The sequence below is a fragment of the Stegodyphus dumicola genome, chromosome X1, assembly GCF_044657685.1.
Source record: "Stegodyphus dumicola isolate Sdum_Otavi_A_Nest chromosome X1, ASM4465768v1".
Classification (NCBI taxonomy): domain Eukaryota; kingdom Metazoa; phylum Arthropoda; class Arachnida; order Araneae; family Eresidae; genus Stegodyphus; species Stegodyphus dumicola.
The window spans coordinates 26,812,722-26,827,883 of record NC_140780.1 but is presented as its reverse complement, the minus strand read 5'-3'; the positions used below and the strand labels follow the sequence as shown (position 1 = coordinate 26,827,883).

The window sequence follows — 15,162 nt, the reverse complement described above, 5'->3', positions numbered from 1 at the left end:
AGCTACTGTGACTGCCTCTTGATCAGGAATAGGATAAGCTTCAGGCCACTTGGTGAAGTAATCAATGACAACGAGTATGTATTTGTTGCCATCAGCAGTTCGTGGCAGAGGTCCCAGGATGTCAAAGGCGATACGTTCAAAAGGCGCACCTACGTTGTAACGTTGCAGTCTGCCTCGGCTGCCTTTCCTCGGTCCTTTCCGACCTGCACAGGCATGGCAAGATCGGCACCACTTTTGCATGTCATTCTTTGCATTATTCCAGTAAAAGCGCTCACGAACTCTCTGTAAGGTCTTCATAATTCCAAAGTGACCTCCTGTAGGGCTGTTATGTAGTTCTTTGAGGACATCAGGAATCCGGGATCTTGGAAGTATCAGTTGCCATCGGAACGTCTTCCCATCATCCGACTCGAATTTCCGGTATAAGACGCCGTTTCGAATGTGAAGTGAATCCCAGAGTGCCCAGTATTGTTTTGTTGTAGGACTACAGATAGAAATGTCCTGCCATGTAGGTTTTCTGTTTGATGACTCTATTAAATCAAGTATGGGTTTAATGTCGCGGTCTTCCAGCTGGTCTTTCCTGACTTCATCATCACTCCACGGGTCTCGATCAGCCGATGTTGGTGTTGTAATTTGTCTTGCGACCGGAGTCAGCAGCTCGTATTTCGCTTCCACCCTGGAACAATATCGGCAGTTTTCTTGGCAAGGTCTTCTAGATAGGGCGTCGGCGATGATCCCTTACGATGACGGATAGTGATGTCATATTCTTGGAGTCTCTGTATCCACCTGGCTATTTGACCCTCAGGATTTTTGAAATTTAAAAGCCAGGCCAATGAGGCATGGTCCGTGCGGAGGAGGAATTTTCTCCCGTATAGATAATGATGGAAATGTTCTACAGCTTTGACTATGGCGAGCAAATCTTTCCTTGTGACACAGTAATTCCTCTCCGGTTTAGACAGGCACTTGCTCCAGTAAGCTACTACACGTTATTGGCCGTCTATTTCTTGGGACAAAACAGCACCGACACTTTCATTGCTCGCGTCGGTGTCGAGAATAAATGGTCTGTCGAGCTGAGGATACGTCAGGATTGGAGCAGATGTTAGAGCTTCCTTTAAGTTGTTAAATGCATCCTCGCATTCCTTTGTCCACAAGAATCTTTGCTTGCTCTCTGTCAGCTTGTGAAGTGGTCTTGCGATGGAAGAAAAGTTCTTCACGAATCTCCTATAGTAGGTGCAAAGCCCTAGGAAGCTTCTCAGCTGATGGACATTTTCGGGACGCGTCCAGGATTTAACCGCTGATACCTTTTCAGGATCCGTGCGCACACCTTCTGCAGAGATGACATGTCCCAGGTAAGTCACTTCCTTTCGAAACAATTTGCATTTAGCGGGAGTCAGCTTCAGATTGGCCTCTTTCAGTTTCTGAAGCACCTTTCTAAGATTTTCTAGATGCTCTTCAAAACTCTTTCCGACGATGATGATATCGTCCAGGTATATCAGACAGGCTTCGTAAGAAAGGCCTTTCAAAACAGTCTCCATAAGACGTTCGAATGTTGCCGGCGCATTACACAGTCCAAACGGCATCACTTTGAACTGCCAAAGTCCTTGTCCCGTAGTAAATGCCGTCTTTTCTCGGTCATCAGGATGGATTTCTACCTGCCAATACCCACTCTTTAAATCAAGTGTTGAGAACCACTTGCTTCCAGAAAGAGTGTCTAGAATGTCATCAATTCTAGGAAGAGGGTAACTGTCTTTCTTCGTAACCTCATTCAACCGGCGATAGTCAACGCAAAATCTTGTTGAGCCGTCTTTCTTTCTGACGAGAACGATGGGAGAGGCCCATGGACTCGCTGAAGGCTCGATGACATCGCCTTCTTCCATATCTTTTAACAGTGTTCGCACCTCTTCCTGTTTAGCAAACGGTAGACGTCTTGGATGTTGCTTGATCGGGGGATGATCGCCAGTATCTATTCTATGTTGTGTCAAACTAGTTCGACCCACGTCAGAAGACGAGCGGGAGAAAACAACTTGAAGATCTTTAATGACGCGATCGGCAGCATTTTTCTCTTTATCGTTTAATTGTGCATTCTGCAATAACTCCGATGTAATGCTCTCTGAGGACACGGATTCTGGGATGTTACTCTTTTTTTCAACGCTGGTTACTGGAGTACATGTTGCAACCACTTCACCTTTCTTAATAACTCTCGACTTTTCAGTTACATTGGCGACTCTCACCGGGATAACCGTTCTGGATAGGTCGACGAGTGTTGAGGCTACTAATACTCCTTTTGGGATATTACAGTTATTGGGATATTCTATGATGCCGTAGCGGAAATTTCTATTTTCGGCTATGGATCCAGGAAGTAAAATTTCTGTTCTTGCCGGTAATGTAATATAGTCTTGTGCTATGATTTTATGGACAGATTTAACTTCTTCATCATTAACGAGAAATAACGCTATGTCCTCAGATGTAGAATGCAATTCGTTATTTTTAAAATCCAAGGAAAAATTGTATTTCCTTAGAAAGTCCAATCCGAGTATGCAAGAATCAGTGATCTCTGCTACATATGCCGTGTGATGATAAGCGGCACTTCCAAACGTGATGTTAACATTTACTTTTCCGTCGATGTCGATCTTCTCACCGGACACAGTCTGGAGGGTAACGCAGGGCGGCGTCCAGATAAGTTTGTTTCCTAGTTGTTGAGCCAAATCTTTTCGGATGATGGTGACGTTGGCTCCTGTATCTATAGTCATATTGCACGGAACTCCATTAATATGTCCTATTATGAAAAGTCCATTACTGCCGCCTCTCACTGCAGAAATCTGAAGCGCTTTAAACGGGGGCTTTTCATTATCTGGCAACCTCCGCCCCGCGAGATGGCCACTAATTAGTTTCTCTGCTGCTTGTTAGAAGCGGTCTTAACATCAGTACCCTGGGGTGTTTTGCAGTTTCGTCGTATGTGTCCTTCAGCACCGCAGTTCCAGCACTTAACGGTCGGTTTCTTCTCACCAATATTCCGTCTCAAGGCGTTCAGTTGTCTAGTTAAATCGTCAAGTCGAGCGGTGACTTGATCCCCTGGCTCCTGGACTTGAGCAGCTCTGACTGGGTGGCGGTCTCGACGAGTGGCTTGCTGGGCTGCCTCAAATTTCATGGCGTACACTAGAGCACTTTTTAAATCTTTTATATCCGCCATTCGTAGAGCTTTCTGTATTTCAGTATCTCGGATGCCGTCGATAAAGTATTGCAAGGACAGGATTTCCCTTGTTTCTGTCGGGCATTCCGAAAAGGCGAGATGGGACAGCCTTTCAACATCCGCGGCGAGCTCCTGAAGTGTTTCGGTAGGCTTCTGTTGACGAGATTTTAATTGGAGCCTGCTGTAGTCTTTTAAACACTTCTCCCCAAAGCGCAACTCCAAGGCGCCGGACAGAGCTTCGAAATCTAACCTTTTGTTTTCGGGAAGAGTCTGAAGGATATCCGCTGCGTCGGCTCTTAGAGAAGCGGCGAGATGACAGGCCTTAGCTTGGGAATCCCATCCATTCGCATCCGCCACGATAGAAAATTGTGTCTTATACACCTGCCAGGAGGTCTTCCCATCATATGTGGATAGCTTCAGAGGTGGACGAGCAGGCATTGGTAAGAATTTAAAATCATCACTCCTGCTCCCTGCCGACGCTACGAATTTCTTTAAAGTATCCATTTCTTTGGCAACTGCAGAAACTCTCTCATCAATTTGTTCTTTTACAGAAGAAACTCTTTCTTCTATTTCTTCTTTCACCGAAGAAACTCTTTCTTCAATATGTCCAACTTTATTTTCAACTGCGTCAATTCTGCCTTCCATAGCTTCAAATTTATTTTCTATTATGCAAGTAATTTCTCTTTTTATTTCTTCTTGACCAGCTTGAACGGCTTTCATTTCGTCCTTAACGGATTCCTGGCCCAATTTCATTTCTTCCTTAACGGATTCCTGGCCCAATTTCATTTCTTCCTTAACGGATTCCTGGCCCAATTTCATTTCTTCCTTAAATGATGCTTGGCCAGCTTCCATCTTTTCTTGGAATGCAGCAAAAGCACTAATGAGCTGTCTCAATTGTTCTTCCATCGCTCTTGTTATTGGCATTCAAACCCCACTCCTGACACCAAAAATTGTTGTGTGCGTACGGGTTCGTTATGAAATGAATGCACAAGTCCGATGAAAAATGAACAAAAATTTATTATTATCACAACAAAAATGCTTAAATTTTCTCAAATTATCATGCAGTATTACAATATCTCACAGTAGTTTTCTTTTAACTACTCAAATGTCCAATAGAACGTAATTCAAAACAGCTAAAGAACGCTAATCCGCGAATTTGCTACAATCAACAACAGTAGTTTTCTAAACAACAACAAACTAAGCAACTACTACAAACTGAGATGTTTTCCTCCTTTTATAAGATTTTAAAATCACGCGCTAGAATTTTCCAGTACTTTCTCGAAATCAAAAAGAGATATTTATTTATTTAATGCACGCGCTCTTGTATTTTCAATTTTCCGGCTTAGCTTTCTTTTAATATTCGTCACGCGCTGCACTGCGCGAGAAATAAAACCATTTAATTTATAATTGAACTAACATTAGCTTTTTAAATACCAAATTCGTAACAATATTAATGATACAGTACTTTTATATTTTCTGAAAAGTTTCATTAACGGTTATTCTGCTTTTATTAAAAATGTTTTCATGTAAAAATAATTCAATATTTTTAAGTACTTTGTCTGTATGTGTGTGCATGTGAGAAGCTTAAGTAAAAGTTCATAATTAAATTTCATCAAATAATTTTACATTATCTTCATTCATTAAAGGAGAAGAGAACACTTTTAAAATAAAATGTTATCACTTAAGAAACTGCCGACACTCGTTTGAGGACGAAAGTCCTTAACATAGGTATTATTCAGAATCTATTCCTAAGCAAAACATTTAGCTGTGTAAAGTATTCCAGTATGTATTTTGAAATGCAAGTACGTAGAAGTTAAAGTCTTTCAATAAGTTAAAGTCTTTCAACAAGCCTCAATGTAAAGCGCTTATCGCTCAAGCAGAATCCTGATATGCTTTTCTGTTGCAAACAAATCTAATTCCGCTTGAAGTAGTTAAAATGTTTAATATTGAACATATTTTAAAAATTCGAATCCGTGAACGATATCAAAAATCTGTATTTATAAACACAGATGAAACTATACATGTAATTTATTTCAGTCTTACGAAAGTAGATGTATCTAAATGACAAAGGAAAGTAGATCTCTGTATTTAGGTACATATATAATACACAAAAGATCCCTGATGATGTTTTAAATATTTGATCCTTTAATTTTTCTGATCAAATGTTTCTCGGTGCTATCGAAGTCTGTTGAAATACCACAAGTTTTACAAATTCTAAATATTAAGTTCAAATATCTCTACGTTCAGAGATTAATTCTTTCGGTTTAACAGTTATGTTGTATTAAGCAAAAAGGGCTGAGGGGGATTACTTTGAGCAATGTTATCTTCATTGTAGTTGCAGGACATAAAATCATTTCTACACAAGACCAAAGAACCGCATACCATTTTGAATGTTTCATATATTACATGTCCAACAGTCGGTTATGCGAGCAATGTACAGTCCGTTATGTATGTCCAACAGTCAGTTATGTGTGGAACAGTTATATTACTATGTCCAACAGGCAGTTATGTGTGGAACAGTTATATTACTATATATGTCCAACAGTCGGTTATGTCTGCAAGAAGCAACTTCATTTGAGCAGCCTTTGAAGTCGGTATATAGCCGTGTAAGCATGCAGCTTCAACTCACAATAAAAAAATAACCGTTGCACCCAAAACGACTGTTTTTTACCATTTGAATTTAATTTCGTGCTTTGTATAAGAAATATTCACATGGAAAGATATCGAGTTGTGCGGATCTTTTAATATTCAAAAATGCTTTCCACAGTTATCAAAGTTCTTTATTCCGGTGTGCAACTAACGCTTTTAATTTATATCAAGTAAAAGTCTTGTATGTGACGTATAGAATTAGCTCTGAACTTTTCTCTGAGTTGGTTTGGTCTCTTGAGTTTTCTCTTGGTCCGGCTCGAAAGGGATTCCACACAGGTAAGTATTTTTTTGATGGGCCAGATCAAAGCAGGATAGGCGACTTTCTTTAATCATTCCGCAGTGCAAATCAAGATTACAAGGGTAATATTTCAGTGGTTCCCAACAAAATTTCTTCAGAAGATCAACTCTCAGTTTATCGGTACCGAGACGAGTTTTGTCATGCAACAGTATACCTCCCTTTGCATCTCTGACTTCTTGATTTTAACTGGTAAACGTGCTTGTTTTTCCGTAGATTCTCATAGACTCTTCACTTTTTTATTACGGCTCATATTTCCTCTTCTCTAGCCCCACTAATTCGAAATATTTTTCTATCGTTGCTCTCCGACGCCAAACTCTAAACGCGCTTTCATGCTTTTGCCTACCAGTACCACCACTTCAGAAATGTCACTAATAACAGGGCATTCTAAGTTTAACATCTCTAAATACGATACCTGTGTGACTCGATATCTTTTCATCTCTTGTATGTTTCTGAAACTATGTATTATATTTTAAAAAGATCAAACTTGATGGATTTATTTTAGCATATATATCCCATTACTTATAACAGGTTTTTTTTTTTTTTTAATTTATGGGATATTCAGCTCAAAATGGACCGTTGCTGCAATGGAAGGAGATGTGCTTGGAAGTCCAGCATATGTACATCCTGACAGCCCTGCTTCTGGCAGACACTGGATGTCACAACCGATCACATTTGATAAACTTAAGCTCACGAATTGCAAAAATCCCACTTCAGTTTTACAGGTATAAAATTTCACTTGTTTTTAACTACCATACTGGAAGCCTCAATTTAGTAGGTCATATGGTAAATTATATGATAAACTTCATACAATAAATAATACGATTATGATAATTTACTTGAATACATCTTAGCAGTTATAAGGTATTTCTCCCACCTTCTTAGCATGCCTCCGTAGTGTAGTGGCCTGCACGCTGGGCGCGTATTCCAGAGGTCCGTGGTTCGATTCTAGCCGAGAGCGTTGCTCATTTTTCATCACTTCTCCTTTAAAAATAACCTAGCCCGAACTAAAACGGTGGTGGATGATGATTCTCCACACCCAGGATTTGGCGATTGAGTCCCCTAAAAACCCCATTCGTCCTTTATAATTGGGAGTATATAAGGTATTTCTCCCGCTTTCTTATAATGCCTTCGTAGTGTAATACACGCTGGGCTCTGGAATACACGCTGGGCGCGTATTCCAGAGGTCCGTGGTTCGATTCCCGGCGACGGCGTTGCTCATTTTTCATCACTTTTGCTTCCAAAAAATACCTAATGTCTCCACACAGTTAGAATATAAGGTATTTCTCCCGCCTTCTTAGCATGCCTTCGTGGTGTGGTTGTCTGCACGCTGGGCGCGTATTACAGAGGTCCGCGGTTCGATTCCCGGCGAAGGCGTTGCTCATCTTTCATCTTTCCTGCTCCCAAAACCACCTAATGTCTCTACACTGGCGCCCGAACTAAAAGGGTTGTGGATGATGATTCTCCACACCCACGATTTGGCTACTGGGTCCCCTAAAACCCCAGTCGCCCTTTAAAAGGGGGAGTTTATAAAATATTTCTCCCACCTTCTTGGCATGTCTTCGTGGTCTGGTGGTCTGCACACTGGGCGCGTATTCCATAGGTCCGTGGTTCGATTCCCGGCTAAGGCGTTGCTCATTTTTCATTCTCCTGCTTCCAAAATACCTAATGTCTCTGCAAGAATATTTATCACAATTAACAATTTGCATATCAAAGTGGACGTAGAACTGTTGAATCTGTCATTTTAATAATCTGGTGAGTTCTTAGTTGCTTGATATAAAGTATATTTTTAATTTTTAGGCATCATTATTGATTCTGTGAGTATTTCACCACTTAACGATTTCCTGGTTTTGAAATATGAAAGTGCGAAGATTTGAATTTTAGTTACCTTATGAGAAACAAGTATTTTGAATTTTATTTGTACCACTACTTTTGCGAGAAAAACTGCTGCTAATGATTTAGATTAACGGTTTGGGATCATACGAAAGTTATTCTATTGTTTCTGTGTTCCAGCATATTATGTATATGAGTACTGTATGTTGAATTGATTTTATTATAAATGTTTACGGAGTAGTTTTGAATTGTTTTTAATGAAATTAATAAAGGTGTAGCAGAATTATTAGATTTACCGTTGCAACAATTCTAATTAAAAATTTTACCCTACGAGGTTTGAGCTCGGACTATTGTTTTATTAGCCAGTAACTAAATATATTTTATATTAAGGAAAAATTTAATTTCATATAACTCTCTTTCAAGAATGTTTTGAAATGCTGCAAATATAATTTTTCATGATAATTTTAACTGATATTTCAAACCCATGGTAAATTTACAGGTGAATATAGTTACTTTACTTCGACAAATTGTTCAATCAATTAAAATAAAGGCTTTGCTGTTTCTAGAATATTTCAAAATAGGTAAAAGATTATTATGTCCTGAAAAGTCTAGTTTATGACTTACACAAAATTATATTTCGGAAATTCTCTTTTTCTCCACACATCAGCAGCATAACAGTCACGCAAAACCCCCTTCCAGCACCACACATGTTTTTTATGGTGAACAGAAATTGCTGTTTTTCAGATTTTTTTTTTTTTTTTTTTTTTTTAACGGTAACATTATCATGGCAACTTATTCTGAGCTCAGGCCTTAATACTTGTTTGCTTTTAAGAGAAAAAATATAAAAATAATAATAAAGTTTATAGTTTTTACTAAAGTATGTATGTTGAAAACTTTGAATGTGCTTTGTTACTTTCTCCTGTATCGTTATTTATGTTATCAGGTCATTTTGATTTTGTCCCTTTTTTAGGTACCTCTCCGGTCAATGCACAAATACCAGCCTCGAATTCATATCCAGAAAGCAATGGGAGCCAGGGAAAATCCATACCTGGAAGTCAACAGCTCATTAGCTCTAACATTTACTTTTGCAGAAACTCAGTTCATCACAGTGACGGCATACCAAAATCAGCAGGTTGTAATTTTAATTACTTTTGAATAAATTTCACATCACTTCAAGAATTATTAATGCCATGGTTATTTATGATCTTAGATGAGCATGCTAATGAATAATTTTATTTGTGATTAAATTGAAGCAAGTTCTGTTTTTCTATGCTATAGTAGTCTTAGTGGATAGATAGGCAGATCTATAGAGTAGTAACATGAGTATCATTAAACTTTTAGACAAATATTTTTGAAATTCAGAAACTCTAGAAATTTAGTAGAAATACTCATTTGACTCTCGCTTGATCTGCTAAACATTAGATGAAAAGCTTAAAGTATCAGGTTCAATGTTTCTTCTAACCTTCTTCGGAAACATACAATGACCTGACTAGAACAGAGAGCTTACTAAAGCTATGTTCACTAATTGTAGTAAGTAGACAGGATACAGACGAAGGGTATACAAAACCCTTTATTTTTTTTCTTTATATACAATGACTTCCGTACTTCGGAATACAATGACCCTCCACTCGGGGTCTAACTTAAAAGATATCAAAATAAAACTAAACTCTAATTTAACTTTAGAATAAGATTGGCCTTATAATAACAGAAAGCGTATGTAGCACAGAGACTGTGAACACTACAATACGTTTAATTTATCAAGAGGATTAAAACCTCTGGCCTGGAAGGCAAAGTAGCAACTGCGTAACTTCAAAGGTAAGCGGCCTGCTTCGAACTCACGGCTTCCTCTCTTCTGCTTGGCAAAAAGGCCACACTTAAATACTTGGCGTTCGCCAGACAACTTTGCATAAACTCCTTCACGCTTATAATTCTGGCCGGAAGTAGAAAATAAGAAGTGATAGTAAAGATTTAAAATAAAATAAACGTTAGTAAAACTTAAGATCCTTACATACTTCCCGCCAGAGTTAATTAGTTTGAAACTGAGGTCTAAAACGACCTTGTTGAAAACTTTTAGCTCTAGAAACTAACGCGAGGCCAAACTTTTACGATCATAACTTAGCTAGAAACTAGAAAATTTTAAAAGAAAGAAATTTGTTACAATAGCAGCTCCCGGAATATACAACAATCTTTTTTCTTTTTCATCTGTACTGCATCTAAACAGGAGCTTTATTCAATTCTGGTTCCTTCCAGAGATCTGGAAGGAAAACTAGTTTAATGAAATGTTACAGAATGACATTGCAAATAACATATAGAATATACTTTTCTTAACATTCTTATTTCATTCATGACTATTTTATATATCTCTCCCCGTGCTCTCTGACATGTGTTGTAAAAACACCAAACACGAATGTGTTTCTGTCTATGTGTTCAACACTTCCTCCTACAATCAAAACACTAACGTGTTAAAATTCAACATACGAGACCTCTTAACACACCCTAATTTCAACTCTAGACCCTGAGGTACTATTCTGAAAGTGGCTAACTCTAAAGTGTAGCGTCAGAGAGCCTAACTACATCATTCAACCTTTAACACATATTCACCATGATTTAATCTTTACAGTCACACGAATAACAAATTTTTGAACATTACTTTCACTTTTACCATATCACGTTATTTCTAAACATTTCAAAATAACAGTTCACATGTATACAAGAACATATCAAGATGCCGTTAATTTTACACATTTGAAAACATACATTAGTAGTACATTGTTAACTTCTATTCTTTTCAAAGCAAGTGCCAATTCTTTCTACATTGAAATAATACTACATTTCAAAAAGTCTTTCAGACTAAAACTTCTTTCTTGTTAGAATGTTTTAAATAAAATTTATACAATAACTTTTTACAATATTTAAGTCTTTATACAACGCTATTATACATCAACTTTAGTTTTACGCGCGAGTAATTGAAAAACATAATAAGAAAATCGGTCACAACTCATTTCTCGCCCTTTTGGCGATAAAGGTAGACCTCGCATGAGGTAAAACTTCTTGAAATCTGCCACTTGCAGTAAGAATGAAAGATTAACTTAAGTTTGTAAAGTAACATAAAATTTTACTTATCTTTGTAATATTCAGACATCCTTTTCTGGGCCCAGTCTTTAAAGGTGCTGCAGACCGTAGCTTGGTTGATCCTCCTTCTTGTACGGGCTCGCCCTTCAGTGCTTTCCTCTGGAAGCTTCCGTTTTTCACCACTACGGCCACCCTTGAACATCTTCCTTCTGTCCTCTGCTTGTGGTCTTGGCCGTTTGAAGGCAGCTGGTCTTGGTGGAACCGGGAAACTTCTGTCGTGATCCTGCTTGGACCTCGTTGTTGGCCGTTCAAATTTTTCTTGTACTTTTTCCTCCGCCGCTGATGGCCCTTCCGCAGTTCGGCGACTTTTGCTGCGGAGAGTTCTGTCGGATGAGTCAATCTTCCGTTTCACAGCCGGGTTATAGTTGCCGTCCTTTCTCCCGGTCTTTTCCACATACGTCGTCCTTCTCCCTTCTTCATTCTGGGGGTGTTCGTGAACTCTGTTTTTTGGACGGTGGAACGGCTTCTTTTTCTTTGTACCTTCAATTTTTCCGCGGGGCAATTTTCTTTTCACTTGCTTCTGTCTCTCATTGGCTTGCCCTTGTACTTGTCGTTTTCCCACCTCTGGAACTTGTACCTGCGGTGTCTGCCGTACCGGATCCTGCAAAAGATCTGAAAAGATTTGCATTTTATTACGGTCATAGAATGGTTTTATCTGGTCAATGTTTGCGGAACAGGTTTCACCATTTCTTGCCTTTAACACTACAACAGCGTGAGTTATTTTTTCTATAACATATGGTCCTTCAAAGCGTGGAAAAAATTTGGCAGTTTTATCTTCTGGTGCTGAAGAAAGTGAATGCTTAATTTTTAGTACTTCATCCCCTACTTTATAAGTTACTCCCCGTCGTTTCAAGTCATAATACAATTTTTGTTTTCTTTGTGCTACTTCCGTATTCTTTTTTGCTTCTTTTATTAGTTTTTCTATATCACCCATTTTAAATTCTGGGGCTCTTTGTTGCACATAAAATAGTTTATCTAACGGTGTTATAACCTTTCTGCCTAGAAATAACTCAGCAGGAGTTTTGCCCGTTGTATCATGTTTTGCGGTCCTAAGGGCGAAAGCAAATTCATTGACATAGTTATCCCAGCTTTTATGAAAATTTTTAACATAACTACGGATAATTTTCACTATATTTCTGTTGACCCGTTCCGCTATATTTGATTGCGGCCGATACGGGACCATTTTTAAATGACGTATGCCCAGTTTTTGGCACATGTCTTCAAATATATTACTTACAAATTGAGGACCATTATCCGATATAACTTTTAGGGGCGCCCCGTATTTTAAAATATATTTATTTAAAATAGAATCGGTAACTAATTTCGCGGAGGCTCGTTTTAAGGGAACAATTTCGGTCCATTTACTAAAATGATCAACTATAACAAGGAGATAGCGACATTTGTTTAACTGACTTTTTGGGAAAGAGCCCAATAAATCGATGCCGATTATTTCATTTGGAAATTCGGATTTAATACTATTTAGAAACCCGGCCGGGCGGAAATTAATATAATTAACGGCTTGACATGTTGGGCAGGACTGGACATACGCCCTTGTTAATTTTGCAGTTCAGGAAATTAGACTGCCTCGCGTACGCGTTGAGTAGTATTCGAATACCAGCATGAGAAGCTAAAGGGCAGTCATGGAGCTCTTGCAGGATATTTAATCTAAGACTAGCCGGGATAACAGGTCGAAATTCGTTGTTGGAATTCGTAGTTTTTGTATAAAATAATAGACCATCTATTAGTTCGTAATGGGCCGCCCTATTTCTTATCGCCACAATATCTTGGTGGCTAAAATTTTCAGGATCCTTCAAATACTCATAAATACTTCCAAACTCAGGATCCTTACCCAGTTCTGTTATTACAGTTTCTCGGGAATTTATTGTACACGCTGTCAGCATTGCAACTTTTACGGTATTACCCTGTTCGTCTAATTTAATTCGTGACAGGGCATCTGCTACGATATTTTCCTTTCCGGGGGTATGCTTGATTACCAGATTATATTCTTGCAGCTTGAGTGCCCATCTTATTAACCTTGGGGATAAATTTTTTCCAGAGTACAATCTAGTTACCGCCGCATGATCAGAATATACTGTTATCGGCGCCTTTCCAAAATAGACTCGGAACTTTTGCACTGCTAACAGAACTGCAAGTGCCTCTCTCTCGGTCGCGGAATAGTTTCTTTGTGTTTGATTTAAAGTTCGGCTAAAAAATGCTACTGGCTGCTGATTTTGCGAAAGTACCGCTCCTACCGCATAATCCGAAGCATCCGCTGAAATTTCTAAATTTTCATCCTTTTCAGGAAATTTCAACACAGGGGCTTGCGTTAATGCTTGTTTTAATTTTTCGAAAGCACTATTGGCTTCGGCCGTCCACGAGAATCTTGCCTTTTTCCTTTTTAATTTTAACAATGGCTCAGCGATAGCCGCAAAATCTTTTATAAAGGACCTATAATATGAACAAAGTCCTAGAAAAGAAGAGAGCTTCTTTGCCGTGTTTGGAGTCGGATACTTTTGTACAGCGATTATTTTTGATTCATCTGTCTCGATCCCTTTTTGCGATATTTTGTAACCTAAATATTTTAATTCAGGGGCTGCAAATTTGCATTTTTCGACATTAACTTTTAGACCGGCCTCATTTAATAAAGAAAACACCTGTCTTAAATCCTGTACATGTTGGTCTAGATTATCACTAGTAATAATGATATCGTCTAAATAGATAAATGTGGACTTTCCGAGAACAGGTCCTAACACAATGTCCATGCATCGCTGAAATGTTGCTGGGGCGCCTGAAAGGCCAAACGGCATTCGCAAAAATGCATAAGTGCCAGACTTGGTTATAAAAGCAGTCTTAGGCACGTCCTCAGGCCTGACCCCTATTTGAAAATAACCATTCGTTAAGTCTAAAGTCGTCATAAATTTGGTTGATTTTATGTTCCTTAAAATTTCTTCTATGATCGGTAACGGATATACCGGATATTTCGTTATGGAATTTAATTTACGGTAATCAATAGCGAATCTCCACCTTTTTGGATGCTCCAAAGGATAATCATTATTTTTCTTACATAAAACCACCGGACTAGCATAACTACTTGAGATAGGCGTTACGATCTTTTTACGTAGCATATCGGTAATATGCCATTCTATAATTTTTTCCTTATTCTTATCATACCGGTATGGTTTTTGACGAACCGGCAATGCATCTCCGGTGTCAATAGTATGGTTAGTAACCTGGGTAAATCCTGGAATATCACTAAATAAGGAAGAAAATTCACTTACCACTTGTCGGATTCTATCTTGCTCGTCATTAGGCAGGTGGTCGAGATTTAACCTTGGCGGTTCAACCTTTTCTACACGCACTGGTTTCATCGTCAGCTTAAGAGACGCTTCATTAAAATCCAGTGTAGCTTGTGCGTCTGAAAGAAAGTCTATTCCTAGTATTAAGTGTGCTTGCAAATTCTTTACTATAAAAAACATCACCTTTACTTGTTCGTCCTTGATACGGATGTACAAAGGTACTTTACCTACGCACTTACATTGTTCTCCTTGCGCCGCTAATACTGTTGTATTATCCGCATTATATATGCGGTATTTGCGAAAATACTTTCTAAAAAAGACTTCTGCCACACAGGAACACTGCGCGCCGGTATCCAGCAGCGCGGTGGCCGGGATATTATTTACCAAGACTTCAATCTTCGGAAGAGTTAAATTTTTCACCATTACTGTATTTAACTTGTAGGAAGAGGGGTTTTCGTGTCCTTCGGATTTCCGCACCCTCTCGTCAGCAGAAATCCGTTTTAGTTTAAATTATTTTTCCTTTCGGTGCTTTCCTTCTTTCTCCACTGGCCTTGAGACTTTTTTCCTGGGTTGCTATTGAACTGTCGACGTTCGCCGGCTGTTTTTGAATGCTCGGGTTTCCTTGCCCACTGATTCGCTTTTTCTCCGTAGCCATGTGCTTGAGTTTGCTGTAGTCTTGGCGTACCAAATTGGTTTCGCTGTTGATATTGGCGTCTTCTTTCGACGTCCGCCGTTCTTCTACTTTCAAACTGGATTGCTAGCTCAAATAA

The 15,162-nt window shown here is 38.8% G+C and overlaps 1 protein-coding gene across 1 annotated transcript in view; it reads left to right on the top strand.

The window, feature by feature from the left end:
- Positions 1-15,162, top strand: part of LOC118202622 (T-box transcription factor mls-1-like) — a 91,213-nt gene that overhangs the window by 12,759 nt on the left and 63,292 nt on the right. The window contains exons 4-5 of the mRNA XM_085807459.1: positions 6,697-6,856; positions 8,935-9,096. Coding sequence (XP_085663585.1) covers positions 6,697-6,856; positions 8,935-9,096 — 322 coding nt within the window. The remainder of the gene's footprint in view (positions 1-6,696; positions 6,857-8,934; positions 9,097-15,162) is intronic.